A 17,111-nucleotide genomic window follows, 5' to 3' on the forward strand; every position below is an offset into this window, starting at 1 on the left:
TGGGGTATGATCACGCCTGGCCCATTTCTCTCAGGGCTGTCTCCTGGTTACAGCTGCTTCTTACCTTCAGCACCTCCACTTGGTTTCCAAGCCCCTTGGTGCAGAGCTCCATTACTGAATAGGAGCAGAAAGTGTCTCTTATTTTGTACTGGTTGACCGTGGAGAGCCAGAGGAAAAGGTTGTTTTCCAACTCCATAGGAGGAATTAAGATGGACTGGTGACCTGAATAGACACTGCAATGAAAAAAGGCAAGAGCTGACATTATCAATTCATCCTAGAACACCATCAATTCAGCAAATATTTACTGAGCATGAAGGACAGGGTTGGGTCATATTAGATATAAAGGTCTAAGAATCAGCCTTGTTCCTACGCAACTCCCAAGATACAGTAACTACAGAATAAAGCAGACTGTGGAAGGTGGTAAGTGAGCTGTGAATAAAGGCCATCAAGATCACAGGATGACGAGCAAGTCATTCAAACTGGGAACCCAAGGGGCGGCAGGTGTTTCACTGAATCGGCGACAGTTGAGCCCGGGCTTGAAGAATGAGTAGGAATTTGACAGTGGCTGGAAAAATGGGGAAGCTGGTGAGGGCATTCCAGGCAGAGGAAGAGCACATGCAAAGGCATGGAGATATAAAATTACATGGTGTGTGTAAGGTTGTCAGAAATAGGATTCCAGAGTGAAATACTAAAGCATAGAATGCCTGGGGAGTGGTGAGAAGTGAAGCCAGAAGGGTCAGGGCAAACTGTGAAATCACTGATCTATTATTATATGAAAGAGTTTAGAATTTACCCAGCAGGCTGTCACTATAGCTTGAAGTTGGGGTAAAGCTAGTTACATGGAGGGGGGATTGGAGACACGAGTCACTGAAGGCTGAGAGACAGTTAGGAGAGGCTGCAGTAATCCAGGTGAGAGAGGATGAGGGCTTGAACCCTGACAGTGCACCCAGGATAAAAAGGAAGGAATGTCAGAGTCCTATATCGTATGTACAATCTCCAGCCATGAATCCTCAACTTCCTAAACCTTGAATATAGACGAGAATAACTAGGAGCCCAGGAATCCTGTATTAAAAAAAAATACTGGAATTGTGGTCTCCACCTCTGGAGATCTAGGTTAGTATGTCTAGGGAAGCCCCATTAATTTTTTTTTTTTCATAGACCCCTAGGTGATTCTTATGTAGAGACAGGTTTAAGAATAATGGAGCCAAAGGATCTGACATTTAATTGGAAGCGTGACATAAAGATATAGAGTTGAAGATAAAGCCCAAGTTCCTAGTGTGGGCCCCTAGGTGGACGACCCCATCCTAAGAAGAATGGGGACACAGAAGGAAGATGCTGAGTTGAGGCATCTGTGAAGCATTCATGAAGATGCCCATCAAGGAGGTGAAAATGCAGGCTGAGATGAGGTCCTCTGGGAGGAGAGTAGAAGGAGTTGGGATCTGCTATCCCACAAGTAACAATGTGGCCAATGTGCTACTTTCCAGCCACATGCTGTCACCCATCTCATTACATTCCTTCCTGCCAAGCCTAGGGGGTGCATTCTGGCTGACACAGCACGACATTTCACCCAAGTGTCATCCTTCTACTTGGCTCTGCTTCTAAAATGAGGATGACAGGATGGAGCACAGAAGAGGTAGTAAGATCACTGCCCTTTTGTCTGAGGCATAAAACTAACAGGAAGTGGGAATACAAACAAAACCAGACAAACATCGAAGATACATTAGCTGCACAAATTCTGGAAAACATCAGCATTTTATTGAAACTTTACCAAATTAAGGGAGCAAACGGAAGGATGAGATAGTCATAGCCCCAAAGATATTCCCATGCATTCTGTTTCTTTGCTTTTCCATGCCTACCTGCAGAGACACCAGAGTGCAAAGCCAAGTCCACAGTAAGGGTCAAGGCAGATGGCGATCTGCCGAGAGGAATACAACTCACACTGGAGCTTGATGGCTCTACAGAGAGCATTGACCGCACAGTGGGACATCTGGAAGGTAAGGAACATGGAACAGGATGGTACTGGCATCCCACAGGCAGAAAAGCATCTCTAATGAGAGTTTTGAGAAGCTTCCATTCCCTCCAACTCCTCAAAATGATGTATATTTTTCATTGCTTCAAAAAGCCTAATCTAAGTCTAACTGAAGGGTAAGTCTATCTGTTAATTTCTCAATGTTGAGTTTTATGAAATACGAATCTATGACTTCATACTGGCTTGGACTAACTCGTGTTATCTGTTAGCTTCTATGCTAGGTTCAGAACAATTCATAACACAAATTCCTTGGGATAACTTATTCCGGAAGAGCCAATGCTTTTATTTAAATATAGCAGTGGCCCTTGATCCTCTGCCTACTGGTCTCTGGTACAACCAGCTGGCCTCTCCATCTGAAGTCCCTGGGGCAGTGGTCATCTCTATTTTTTGCAGCCCTGGCACTTTACCAGCATCCAGCGAGAGAGTAAATATATCCCGACTACTCTACCTTCACTCCCGTAAGCATGCCAGTTGTGGAGACACTAAAATCAAGGTACGCCAGCATCTCAGGAGTGGGTGGTTTGTACAGCTGAGGTAATCTTTTCCTGGGTAAATCATCTGCAAGGAAAAGAAAAAACCCGATGTCAATCAGACACGTCGACAACAAGATCCTACTGTGTAGCACAGGGAACTATATGCAATATCCTCCGATAAACCATAATGGAAAAGAATGTGAAAAAGAATATAAATATATGTATAACTGAGTCACTTTGCTGTACAGCAGAGATGAAACACAACATTGTAAATCAACTACACTTCAATAACATTAAAAAAAAATCAGACACGTTGGAACTCGAAAATCATTGCTCTTCAACCGGTCTTCTGTGGCTTTGCTATGGCCACACTTAGCTTCTGGGATTTGCTAAAGCTGAGGCTTCTCGTATTTAACCAACCAGCTCACATATGTCACTCCTAGAGGAGGGCTGGGGTTGAGGGCACCAACACACAATATAAACAAGGAAACTACATCAGGCAGATGTATTTACTAGACGATTAGTGAGGGGTAATATAACATAGTAGCTGAAAACACAGGCTAAAGAAGCAGACTGCCAGCTCTGCCATTTCTCAGTGATGTCATCTTGATGTTATTTAACCTCTTTGTGTCTGTTTCCTTATCTCTAAAGTGGTAATAATACCTGCCCTCCCAGAACTGTTAGGAAGTTAATTCATATAAAGCACTTTAAGACAACTCAAGAAGCTTTACTTGTTGTTATGCTGGTTTCAAGTTAAAGTTCATTATTTACAGTTTAGTACATGTCACAGTAATCATGGACTGCTTTAAAAGTTGGACAGTTTTTCTCCAAGGTAACGTGACTGATTTTAAGAATTGGGAATTATTTTCCTTTGCTCTTTTATGATAACCTCTCCCTTCCCTCCAAATTTGCTTTATAAGTATGTCATATCCAAAGATATCAAGGATGTCTCTGGCCCCTGCCATGCCTCCTCAATGGCTCCTTTGGCTTTCCAGATCAAGAAACGATTCTGACTCTGACTTTTCAATCTCTGTATCATTGGGCACTCATCTCTGGTCAAACCAAAGACTTTCTCTATCACCTTCAACCCACCTCTGTGTAGGGAAGGGCCACTCAAGTACCTAAAGAAACCTTTCTGTTGTCTGTATCACAGACCACATTCCAGGTCTTCCTGAAACGTGACTGAGTCCAGTAACCACAGCAGATCTACCTACATCACTAACACCAACACAATCCACTTGTGTTACATATTATAAATGACTTCGTCTATATCCTTAAGTAACAAATGTAAAAAAATATAGCTCAGCATGTGGACACAATAACCATAAATAGATGTCATCCCTGCATTTAAATCCACAGAAATGTCCCTGAAGTGGACATTACGTGATACTTACTGAAAACTGGTAGGGAGGAAATTAATGGTTAAGGGGCTGGGAGGGGAGCCAAACTGACTGGGTTTGAATTTCAGTTCTGCTACTTACTTAACCTCCCTGTGCCTCAGTCTTCTTATCTGTAAAATGAGGCTAACACTGGCACCTATCTAATAGGGTTGGTAGAAGGAGGAAATTAGGTAATACATGTTAGATGACTGCCACATGGTAAGGGCTCAATAAAAAGTTAGATGTTGTTATTACTATGATTGTATGCTGGTGCTTTACATTATGTCATTTAATCTTTATGACCCCATGAAGTAGTTACAAGTAACAGAGGATGAGGATTTACACCTGTCTGCCCAACTCCAAAACCCACTCTCTCCTCCACTACCATCTCCAGCTATCCCAATGTCTTACCCCCTTCTTTAGTATGAACACCATCTAAAATTCATACACTTTATGGTTTTCAAAGTATTTTCATATTATGTTGCATTTGATATTCTCAATAAATATGTGAGTCAGGCCAGGGTAGGTAGTATTTAAGGAAAGGGTAATCTCAGACAAGGTTATACAGAAAATAAGGACTGAAGCTTGAACCAGAACCAGGTCTTCTGACTCCTAGTCCAATGCTGTTCCAACTCTATCACATCTGGAAGTCAAGGGTCAGATCTTCCCCATACTTTATGTAGCCCTACATGTCTATGGTCACATCTGGCATAAACACCTAACCACTGTTTGACGATGCCAAGAGTAACAGCAAGCCACGTTTTGTTTCCAGAGTTCTGGCACACTGTGATCTGCTTCTTTGGATCTGGATGTTGCAGTATCCAGTCCTTTGGTAACTCAAGCTGAGTGGATATTAAGTTTTGCCTCTGTCTTAGCAGGTGGAATGGGCTGCAACAGAAGAGCTGTGTAAACACCTTTGGCATGAGAATCTAGGAAAGCTCGGGGAGTGAATGTTCTTGCCCCCTCAATGCCTCTGGAGAAATCTCCCTTTCACCTGTGTCGATGATAGTTGGCCAGGTTTTCACATCCACAGCTGCTGCTGCCTCTCGGGACCTCAGTAGCCTCATTAGGGTCTGTGTGGTGAGAATGCAGGCTGCTTTGCTGACCTAGAAACAAATGGACAAAAATAAGCAGCACGAGGCTTAGCCCCGTGTAGCACCATAGGCTCTGGCTGCTGCTAAAAGCAACTCGCACATCATACTGGGACAGGGCAGTACCAGCTTTTCAAAGAATACACACAGGACAGTGGAGGTCAGTGTTCCCCTTACTTTTGTCCTGAAAAATGCGTTAACACTGAATTAGAAAGAGGGACTTGTTCATAACACAAGTTACTGTTTACAACAGTGATTCTCAAATATTCCATGGTTATAACCTCAGTATGGATCCCCAGATCTCTTGATTTCATGACGACCATAATAAAATAAAAACATGGACTTTGCAGTACTCAGGGAATGAGAGGTGTTGGAGGATCATCTCTGAAGGAGGTAGTGTTTGCAACAGTCCAGGGAATATGGTGAAACACACCGGATCTAGAACATACCCTGAACTTGAGGGACTCTGTGCACTCAGAGGAACAAGCCCTCCCACAAACCCGCACATGGAAACGCATGGGGACCAACTTCCCTCACCCCGCAAACTGTGTCAGTGGAAGGAAACTCCCCTCCCTGCTGCTCCGGCCTACTTTGCAGAATATAACCAGGGCATTTTGCCAAACTGAACTTTGTTGTAAAATCATCTGTGGCGAATGCGGCTTTTATACTGCAGGCTCCAGTTGGGGATGGAGCAGCAGTTCTTAGAGAAACAAATGTTACATAAATTGGAACTTTGTAACTCTTTGCTTTAAAGTACATTAGGATATGATTAGAATAAGATTGATCTTACTTTCCTACTATAGTATACTTTAATACTATACCAAGCGAATTTATAAGACTAACCCCCCAAAAAGTGACCTGACACGGGGAGAATTCAGTTTGGCATTTAAAATTACCTTGGTTACTATGCAGAAAAAATATTAGCACTTTTTTAAGAAGAGGGAAAAAAATAAGTTTCATGGAGAAATACTAATGACAGCTTCACTTCCTTAATGTTCATGATAAAAACACAACCCTGTATCTCACCAAAAACTGCTTTCCCACATTCCTTCACTGAAAAATGCTGGTCACTTTGATCAGATAAAGGAAAAGGAGGTAGTTTGCAGGAGACAGATTTGACTTCCTGACTCAATTAGACTGGAAAATGAGTAAGGATCCTTAGTTGTCTGGCTCTGGGTTTTATGAGATGAGGACAAGGCAAGCTATACCCGGTACTTACATCAACAATCATGCGTACAGTAGGCAATGTGGCTGTGAGGTTCTGAGCATGAGGAGGTCGGACGGTCACAGGTATGCACCCGGCATACAGGCAGCCATAGAACGCAGCGATTAACTCGATGCCTGCAAGACATAGCCACTTAGCTGCCTGCTTTGTCACCGAGAAAGCAAAGCCAGAGCTTCCAAAACCAATTTATTTATTTATTCCAAAACCAGTTTATTAAATCATGTGCCAGATGGGTTCATTAGACCGTAATTTAAAAGAGACAGTATCAGAAGAAATTTTTTTAATTTAGAAGAAACTGAAAGTAAAGAAGGATGCATATAAAACAACTTTAAAAAAAATATAGAGAAGCCAAGAATAAATAACGAGAAAGGAGGTCAGAAGTAAACTCTTGAAAGATACCTGACGAAGGTATTTTGACTTCATTACTTGATATTACTTAGGAGAAATAACTGCAAAAATTAGGGCTGCTCCACTTGGAAAAGAAAAGAATGGGAAAAGGAGAGATGAGGAACACCTGAGCTTTCTTTCACTCTTTAGAAGGCCGCTATGTGAACAGCAATTGGACCCCTGAGATGTCACTCCCCCAGTGGGTGCAGGTTTTAGGGAGGCAAGCATCACTTGATACGAAGCCTCTGCAATATCAGGACTCGAAGGGCAGCCTCCTTGGGAAGTGCTGTGGCCCATCACCATGATTAATTGGTAGATGGAAGACAATCTCCCAGGAACAAGGTTGGAGGAATTCCTTTACCAGATGACCTTGTAAGAAATCTTAGTATCAATGTAAATAAAAGAGCAAAGTGAGAATCACAGTAAAATGAGCTAAAAGGGATAAATGACCACAGAAGGCTGGATGTATGAGTTAGATGGCAGAAGACTAAAGAAAGGGACAACTGAAATATTTCACCTAAAATTTTGAATATTTACACCAAACTCATCAAGTAATTCTGAGTCCCTCTTTTCTTTTTCTTTAATTTTATTTTTGGCTGCACTGGGTCTTCATTGCTGCGCGTGGGCTTTCTCTAGTTGTGGCAAGCGGGGGCTACTCTTCGTAGCGGTGCACGGGTTCTAGGCATGCGGGCTTCAGTAGTTGTGGCACTCGGGCTCAGTAGTTGTAGTGCACGGGCTTAGTTGCTCCGCGGCATGTGGGATCTTCCCGGACCAGGGATTGAACCCGTGTCCCCTGCACTGGCAGGTGGATTCCCATCCACTGCACCACCAGGGAAGTCCCTGAGTCCCTCTTGATGTAAAGAGGTTGCTGAATTAGAGCGTGGAAGATGAACGCAGTAATAATTGAGGGACAGTAAAAGCACCAATTACGATGTGGAGAATGTGAAGTCAGAGTTCACACACAACATGCTTTTGAAAACTGGGTGAAACAGTCCTGTTCCTGAGCACTCCTAGAAATAAGGGTCTCTTCTGAGTGTTTCCAAAAGTCAAGAAGTTGTCATTCACTCATTCAATATTTACCATAGTGCCAGGCACTGAGCTAGACAGTGGAAATACAAGAGTAAATACAACAGACTCGGTCCCGGCAGAGCCCTCACCCTATACAACTCAGAGGAGAGGCCTGTTCCCATGGCATGAACCTGTGCGCACAGCCCACATGGTCATGTATAGCAGCCCTGAGCTCTTGTCCTCTTAAGAGTCTGTAGTCTAGTGATAGAGCTTGTCTAATCTACCAATCCAGCACTCACCAGGTGGATAGAGTAACACAACGTTGTCTCCTGCATTTAGATGTCCCTTGTCACCAAGAACTGCCGCAATCCTCTCTGCTCGCTTATGAAGCTGAAGGCAGCTGGCCGTGCACACCGTAGTTCCCTGTTAATAGAAGAAAGTACAAGCAGGTTGACGCTCAGTAAGGAAAACAGTAACAAACAGAGCCAATTTGGCATTATATGGAAGGCTTGTGCCTTGCTAGATTATCTGTAGCAAGTTATCAAGTTCAGTGAAAATTCCCCAAGCACCGAAAGACGTGTGTGGTATTCCTTTTCTTTCTCAATGTTTGAAGGTACTGAGGGACTAACAACATTAACTTAAATCAAACGTATGTATTTACAGTCTCTCTTATTTAAGGTAGCTTTAAAAATACATAGCAATTTTGTATTTAAATGAGGAAATAAGAGAAGAGGGGAAAATAAAAGAAATGAAAGCAGGACGAGGGCATGAGTGAGGACAGGACGCTGGCTGTGTGGTCAAGTACACTTGCGTAAAAAACGAGTTTGGCTCTGAGTATTCTAACAGCAGAGATGTAAACAAAAACACGAACAGTGAATTAACAAAGGTTAGCAGATTAGAAGATGGCCAATTATTCCTGGTCCTGAGAATAATTTCTCCTGCGGGTCTTCATAAATATCCTTATTGTCCAATTCAAGTTTCACTGAGCTGGGCTTTTTGAACCCCTGTGCCTTTGTAAAACATAACACACGAGTGTGAAAGTGCATAAGATATGAATGTGTAGCTTAATAAAAAATTATAAAACAAGCATCTGTGTAAGAACCAGCCTGATGTGAAAAGGACCACTGCCAGCAGCTTAAGAGCACCCCCATGGGTGCCTTCTCCTTCCCTCCATAGGGGACCACTATCGTGACTTTTTAATGTTAGCGGCTAATTTCTTTTTCTTTATATTTTTACCACCTATGAAATATTTGATTTTCATAGAGTTGTGCTGTACATATACATTTTTGTGATTTGCTTCTTTCTCTCAACATTCTATTAAGTGTCATCTAGCCTCTTGTGCTTAGGTGTATAGTTCATGTGCTTTTGTTGCTGCACAGTATTTAACTGCATGAACATACCACAATTTATTCATCCATTCTACTGCTGATGGACAATTCATTCTAATACCTATATCCTGGTGCATAAATATGTGAGTTTTGGTCAGGTATAGCCCTAGACATGGAACTGCTGGGTCATTGGGTATGCTTATCTTCAACTTTACCAGATAAAACCAAACTGTTATTTGTCTATATTGTGCCAATACCACACTGTTTTAATGATTGAACTTACTTTAAAAAACTCATGAAAAAAACAAGTTTACTGAGCTGTTTCTTTTAAAAATAACTTTTAAATTTCATTAATATAAAGTAGTACAAGTTCAATATAGAAAATTTGGAAAACATAGATTAGTAAATATGAGATGTAACCACTATTAACTTTTGCTGTATATTTTCTTGGTTTTTAACAAATGAGTATGTATTATATATAAATTCACATGCAACATTAAAAAAAAAAAGGTATCATACTATATTATGCCAGAGACTGTATAGTGCATTGGCTAAGAATGTGGGCTCTGAAGCTAGTCTGGGTTCAAATGAAGAAGCTAATTTCCTAGTGCTACCACTTAGGGCCCTGCGACCTCAGGCAAGTGATTTTATGTCTCTATGCCTCTGCTCCCCTAACCTTAAAATGAACTATGAAATGGAAAGCACCCAGGACAGGGTCTTCAGTAAGTACTCAATTATTATTAAAGTTTTATATCCTACTTTTCCTACTTCCACATTATGACTATTTTCTGGGTCATCAACTATTCTATAACATTATTTTCAATGACTGCATAGTATTTCATGTTTATATGCCATAATTTATTTAGTCAATTGTCTATTGTTGGACATTAAGGTTATAACACTAAAATGAATATTCCTTTGGCTAAAATCAGGGTTAAATTCATAAGGCCATTTCTTACAATAGCTCTCTTTTTGGTCCTTGGTACGGCAGTAAACTAAACTTCAGTAAGAAGCATTTTCTGGGCATAAGGGAAAAATGTTGTATGGTTCCTAAGCTTTCTGGTGGCCTGGGCTAATCCAAGGTAAAATGTTAGAACATGCAGAAGAATAGATGGACTACATGTCCTTTAGTCATCCATATATATTATTTCTCTACCCAAGAAGCAAATTTCAACTTACGTTCACTAACAAATAGATCTGAAGTATGATTTGACAGGGCCATAAGTTTAACTGTAGCCAAGCTTGGGAGTGGAGTGGGGAACAAGCTGGACTGACATCTTCTTATTGAAATGGAAGGACCCTAATCAATCCATGGGCTTGAAGAGAAGCCCACTTCATGCAGAAGTGGAGCAAGGAAGTCCCAAAGTTTTCTACCACAGAGCAATGGTTCTTAAGATTTTAACTGACTTTTCACTAAGATGCACAGCATATTCCTCTCAGGTTCTATCACTGCATAAATTCTCAAAGCTGTGTATGTGTGTGTGGGGTGTGTGTGTGTGTGCGTGTGTTAGTGTGTGTGTGTGAGAGAGAGAGAGAGAGAGAGAGAGAGAGAGAGAGAGAGAGAGAGACTATCAGAATCCAGGACCTGGGGCAGAAGGGGGCCATCTGGGTAAGTCCCCTAAGGGACTCCAATAGGCCCTCCAGTCTTGCCCCTGCTGGTGACAAATACTGTTCTATGCTGTGGTCACAGTACTTTCAGCTTCGGACTCAGCCATTAAAACAAACAAATCTCAACAGACTCCCATGGAATGCATAACTTAAAAAATACAATATTCTGGCGAACCATCCATTAGAAAGCAATAGTTAAACATACTCTTGAATAATTTTCAATTTGCTTTTTATGTTAGCAATAAATCATTTAACTATGTACTAGAAACAACTGGTTTTTAAAATGTTGATCTAAAGTCATTTTATTTCTGGTGGAAATCAAAGAATTAAAAGTCAAACTGGGTTAAAAATTACATTGACACAATGCATTCGGTCTACCTGTAGATTATGTAATAATTACATGGTTGTCCTATGGTTCCTATCAGAACTGAATAAAGACAACTTGATTGTGACAAAAAAGAGACAGTATTGAATAACACTCCAGGAGGTCTCATTTCAACCTTGAAATAACTGCACAATTTATCTTCATATATCAAAACAAGGAAAAAGCAACAACTCCTTCCTCTGAGTTGGCAATAGAACTTTTCTGATGAAAGAAAGAGATCAAGAGTGCCTAAGATGCTCTCACAATAGCAAGCTGATTAGACATACAACTGCATTTTTAATACCTTGGCATTTAACAGCATGAAGAGTACGTGGTCAGGAGTTGCCTGGGCTCGCCACTGTAAAATCTCCGCCAGAAATTGGTGCTGAAGTCATAAAGCAGAAAAGAGAATCATGGTCAGCAACTTTTAAAAAGCTGGACAAGGCATCTGCCATCTGTTACCTGAAGCGTAGGTTCTGTCCTTGACTTGTTTGTAAAAATCAACACTTCTGGAACACTTACCTTCTTCACTAAATCATTCTCTTCAATTTGCCCAAGATCCCTTCCTGCAGCTTGTGCTATGCGTTTTCCTGCAACCAGATTCCCAACCATCACAGAAGCAGGGCCTACGCCTGTAAGTAAAAGCAAAAATCAGCTCTCTGGAGATGGCGATTCAAGCTACATACCACCCCCACGCCAGCCCCAAGCATTTCCAGACTGACCAAAGCTGGTTCAAACGTTCATTCAACCGATACTGACTGAGCACCCTTCTAGGCACTGAGACAAAGTAGCAAACAAGACATACAGCTTGTATTCTAGCAGGGTAAGGCAACCAATAAACACATACACAAATAATGTCAGGTAGCAGGAAGTGCTGGAAAAAAAAGAAAATAGGACCACAGGAGAGACATGGATTGGGGGGGTGGAGGGACTGTGTACAGAGGGAAGTTTTCACTCCGAGGAGGTGACAGTTGGTTGCATTGGTTCCTACTGATACATTTCATCTGTTCCAATCATGGATAAAACCCTAACAGGGGGCTTAACAGTAATAAATATCTGGTCTGAAAAGAAATCTGCCATCTATGAGGACTGAGAATGAGTTCATCAGGAAAATCAGAAGGGCTTTATTTTAAGTGAGCAATGAAATCCAGATTGTAGGACATTCTACAAGACAACTGGCCTGGATTCTTCAAAAAGGTCCGTGTCTTGAAGACACAACAGATTTGGGAGCTTTCAAGTTAAAGGACATGACAGACAAAAGCAATGTGTGACTTTAGATAGTGTGACTTTAGATACTGGATTAAAAAAAAAATCAGCTACTATAATAAACAAGTGGAGAAATATGAACATAGATTGTGTATTATTAAATGATAGCATTATATTAATGCTAACTTTCTTAATAGGATAATGGCATTGTGGCTGATTAGGAAAATTTTAGGAGAATGTTTTTGTTCTCTAGAGATACACTGCTGAAATATTTGGGGGTGAAGTGTCATGATGTCTGCAATTTCCTTTCAAAGAATTCAGTTAAAAAAAAAGTTAACAGTTGCTGAATCTAGGGGAAGGTATATGGGTGTTCATTACAGTATTCTTTCAACTTTTCCAGAGGCTTGCCACTTGGGGAAAAAAAAGTGAAAACTCTCCCTTTCTCAAGATAAAAAAGGAAAACTCTCCCTTTCTCAATAATGCTAGGGCTTTGTATGCCTTTCCTGATGGTCACTTAAAGATTAGACTCCAATGTATGAAGCTAAGAAGACAGCTAAAACATAACAAAATTTACTGCCAGCTGAGTTTTGAATAATGCTGATGCTATGCTTCGATTAATATTAAATAACGTTTATTGCCAAAATCTGTTGATTATGAATGTACTGAAATAGCTGGAACAAAATCACTTAAATCATGGAATCACTTTTAAATATGCGGGGAAGTTGGGTAAAGAGTATAAGGCAATTCTTTTACTATTTGGCAACTTTATTGTAAGTGAAATTACTGCAAAATGAAAAGTTAAAGAAAAATTTTAAACTAAAAAAAACACACCCTAAGGGTAAAGTACTCCAATACTCTGCTAAATAGTTTTCATCTACAAAGTATATCCACTGAAATCTTAAGTACTGGGTGGCCAAAAGGTTCGTTTGGTTTTTTCCGTAAGATGGCTCTAGTAGTGCTTAGCTGTCTTTAACTTCATTTGAAACAATTTTGTTAGACTGTATTATGACAGCTGTCATATCAGTGTGCATTTAAAAAAAACTTATCAAAATTGGTGAATTTTTGTGTAGCCATTTTAATATTGAAGATAGAAGGAAAAAAAGCAACATTTTCAGCGTATAATGCTTTATTATTTCCAAAAAGGTAAAAACGCAACTGAAACGCATAGAAAGATTTGTGCAGTGTATGGAGAAGGTGCTGTGACTGATCAAATATGTCAAAAGTGGTTTGCAAAGTTTAGTGCTGGAGATTTCTCGCTGGATGATGCTCCACGGTTGAGTAAACCAGTTGAAGTTGATAGTGATCAAATCGAGTCATTAATTGAGAACAATCAACATTATACCACGTGGGAGATAGCTGACATACTCAAAATATCTAAATCAAGCGCTGAAAATCATTTGCACCAGTTTGGTTATGTTAATTGCTTTGATGTTTGTGTTCCACAAAAGTTAAGCAAAAAAAAAACCTTCTTGACCGTATTTCCGCACACGATTCTCTACTGAAATGTCATGAAAACGTTCCGTTTTTAAAACAAATCGTGACAGGAGATGAAAAGTGGATACTGTACAATAATGTGGAACAGAAGAGATTGTGGGGCAAGCGAAATGAACCACCACCAACCACACCAAAGGCTGGTCTTCATCCAAAGGTGATGTTGTGCATATGGTGGGATTGGAAGGGAGTCCTCTATTATGAGCTCCTTCTGGAAAACCAAATGACTAATTCCAACAAGTACTGCTTCCAATTTGACCAGTTGAAAGCAGCACTCGATGAAAAGTGGAATTAGTCAGAAAACACATCATCTTCCATCAGGATAACGCAAGAACACGTTTCTTTGATGACCAGGCAAAAACTGTTACTGCTTGGCTGGGAAGTTCTGATTCACCCGCTGTATTCACCAGACATTGCACCTTCAGATTTCCAGTTATTTCAGTCTTAACAAAATTCTCTTAATGGAAAAAGTTTCAATTCCCTGGAAGACTGTAAAAGGCACCTGGAACAGTTCTTTGCTCAAAAAGAAAAAGGTGTGGGAAGATGGAATTATGAAGTTGCCTGAAAAATGGCAGAAGGTAGTGGAACAAAATGGTGAATATGCTGTTCAATAAAGTTCTTGGTGAAAATGAAAAATGTCTTTTATTTTTACTTAAAAACTGAAGGAACTTTTTGGCCAATCCAATACAATATGCAAAATTCTTTCCCAAGAGACTGCATAATACGTTAATAGATATATTATGTTGGAGACAGCCTTTTTTATATAGGCAGGACTCAGACTATATATGACTGTGTAAGTTGCCCATTCCTGGACTCACACTGTAAAGTTAATAAAGGCGTGACATTTTAAAAAGTGAATTTTTCAGAGTAATTTAAAATGACAAAAATAATTCAGCAGTAATTTCTTGAGGTCCTTCTGTGTGCATTTCTTGAAACTATGAGTCAAAGAGTGAAAAATTACTGAAAGCAGTAACATCTAGGAGGCTAATTGCTGATACTGTGCTGTACCCGTAATATGTCTTCTTATTTTCTCCACAAAATTCTATAAATTTCCAGTGGCAAAGACTGCTAGTCATCAACCCCTATTCTCCTCTTTTTCCTTAAAAACACAACCCCCAGTTTTTAGCTGGGCAAATGCCTGGAATAAAGACTATATTCTTTAGTGTGGGAGAATAATAGGTAAGAGTAAGTAATATGTGCGATTTCTAGAAGATACGTTTAAAGGGGAAGGGTATTCCCTTCTTTGTCTTTTTCTCCCACCTGCTAGCTGGAATGTAGAACTGATGGCTGGAGGTCAGGAGCTTAAATGAACCCTGAGGCAGTATGCTAAGGCTGGCTGTGGCAGATTGTTTTATTTTCTTACAAGTCTTCCTTGATGTGATTACATGAGAGGAGTATATACCTCTCTGCTCCATTGACTTTGGGCATGGTCTGACTTGTTTTGGACAATAAAATGTTAGGAAACATGAAGCAAACAGAAGCTTTAAGTATGCTTGTATGGTTTGGCTTGCTTCTTGCTTTTGCCATCTGCCTTGAGGAAAATATGGCACAGGTAGCTGCTGGTCCCATAATGAGGAGACACATGGAACAGGTCTGAACCCAACCTACAGCCTGGAGCCAAGCCAAGGCCAGCTGATCCCAGCCAGGTTCAGCAGATCCACATTCCATGAGTGAAAAATAAATGCTTCTTACTTTAAACCACTGAGTTTTAGGATTATTTGTTATGCAGCACATCTATAACAATAGTTAACTGATAACAATGCCAGCGCAATAAAATGGGAAGCTGGACCAACAGTGACTGAGGGTTCCTAGCCAGTTCCATCCTAGCCTTGGACTGCCTAGCTCTGGATTTCCTTCACCTGAGAAAGAAAAAACTTGCCTCTTGTTTAAGCAGCCGTTATGTTCTTCTGAAACGTGCAGCCAAAACCAATCCTAACACATTCCCATTCTTTATACAACAGCTTAACAGACATCTCAATGAGATTTTTGTCACTGGGCTACCTTAACACCGTTTCTATCTTCCTTTTCCTCTCCTTTCCCTTTTTTTTTTTTTTTTTTTTTCTAGAATACTAGAGCAACTAGTTTATTGCTACTCTGAGAGAAAACAGTTCTATGAGCAAATAGGATTTGAAAATATTGCCCACTTTCCTTTCTTGGAAATACCAGCCGCTCCATGGCATGTGGGATCTTCCCCGACCGGGGCACGAACCCATGTCCCCTGCATCGGCAGGCAGACTCTCAACCACTGCGCCACCAGGGAAGCCCTCCTTTCCTTTTTTACCTCACTCCCAACCATCTCCATGCTCCTGTATTCTGCTTAAACCCCATCCTCTCATGCTATCCCCACATCATGTCTGCTTCACCTATGCCACAATTTTCAAGCTGCTTTGGTCTGACCCATACGCATTCCACTAAGATCTTAGCAGACCATCACAACAGACAGCAAAAACACAGAATCCAAACCTAATGCTTTCATCAGACAGGTGGATGCTATACCTATGAGGGCTTAGGAATAAACCTTTTATACAGGTTTCATCATTTAGTAAAACTGGGTGAAATCTGGCTAGCAAAAGCAATGTTTTAAGCAACTACTATGTCTCCGAGTTGCATCCTTTAAGCATCTACTGAAATGAAAGCTTTGTTAAAGGAATTCTAGATTAAATGCTATTTAAAATAGGATTTTACTCATATGACAAATGTAGGACTTCAGTATAACAGAATACGAGATGGAGAAGGATTTGTATGTTTTACATATCCATCAGATACTTCGGCAGGAAATATGAAGATACTTCTTTTTATATATTTCTTGATTAGTACAGACTTGATTCTAACTGCCCCTTTAGAATATTAGCCTCCATAAACACTCATTTCCACTAGCAGAAACTGATAAATATCATATATACTTTAGCTCTATACACACTGTTACTAAAATAAGGTTACTTGGCGAGTTGACAATAACATCTATATAACCAAATGTGATATGATCTTCAGCCACCAGACCACTGAAGTGATAACTACTGCAAAGCAGAGCAGATTAACATTGCAATATCCTAATAAAAATATCCTAAAGAGTCAGAGGCTTATCTTTTATTATTGTACCTCATATTTACCTTTCAGCAAAAGCGGTCTTAATGGAAATATAATTAAATGCCATATTTCCCTTTGACTTCCTAATCTTCCCACTATGTGTATGTGTGTGTGAGTGTATGTGGTAGCAGTGGGAACTATAAAGGCCAGATTTTGGCTCTCATGTGTTTCCAGACATACAAGAAACTGGGAGGCTCTCATTAACTTCTCAATTAAAATGAAAAAGCATCAATAAAACTTAATGACTTCATGTTGGATTGAACAGATATTTTAACACGACTGACCATCAATCACTTACTCCTGCCTTTAGTCTCCTACTCATTAGCCCTACAACCTAGGTTTGTTCAGAAATCAGGCAAAATGGTGAAATTGACTATTTGGTTTTTTCCTTGTTTCATATGGCAATTCACATACTTCTATTTGCATCTCGAATTC

The 17,111-nt window shown here is 40.3% G+C and overlaps 1 protein-coding gene across 9 annotated transcripts in view; it reads right to left on the reverse strand.

The window, feature by feature from the left end:
• Positions 1-17,111, reverse strand: part of DIP2B (disco interacting protein 2 homolog B) — a 273,451-nt gene that overhangs the window by 28,993 nt on the left and 227,347 nt on the right. For all 9 annotated transcript variants that reach the window (XR_003680362.2, XR_003680363.2, XM_055085636.1 and 6 more), the window contains 8 exons: positions 11,415-11,524; positions 11,197-11,277; positions 7,892-8,015; positions 6,192-6,313; positions 4,876-4,987; positions 2,478-2,587; positions 1,857-1,987; positions 65-233 (listed from right to left, as the gene is read on the reverse strand). Coding sequence is in view for 7 of the 9 variants with exons in the window: in XM_055085636.1 (XP_054941611.1) it covers positions 65-233; positions 1,857-1,987; positions 2,478-2,587; positions 4,876-4,987; positions 6,192-6,313; positions 7,892-8,015; positions 11,197-11,277; positions 11,415-11,524 (959 nt within the window). In the remaining 2 variants the exon portion in view is untranslated. The remainder of the gene's footprint in view (positions 1-64; positions 234-1,856; positions 1,988-2,477; positions 2,588-4,875; positions 4,988-6,191; positions 6,314-7,891; positions 8,016-11,196; positions 11,278-11,414; positions 11,525-17,111) is intronic.

Source organism: Physeter macrocephalus, chromosome 6 (assembly GCF_002837175.3).
Source record: "Physeter macrocephalus isolate SW-GA chromosome 6, ASM283717v5, whole genome shotgun sequence".
NCBI lineage: Eukaryota > Metazoa > Chordata > Mammalia > Artiodactyla > Physeteridae > Physeter > Physeter macrocephalus.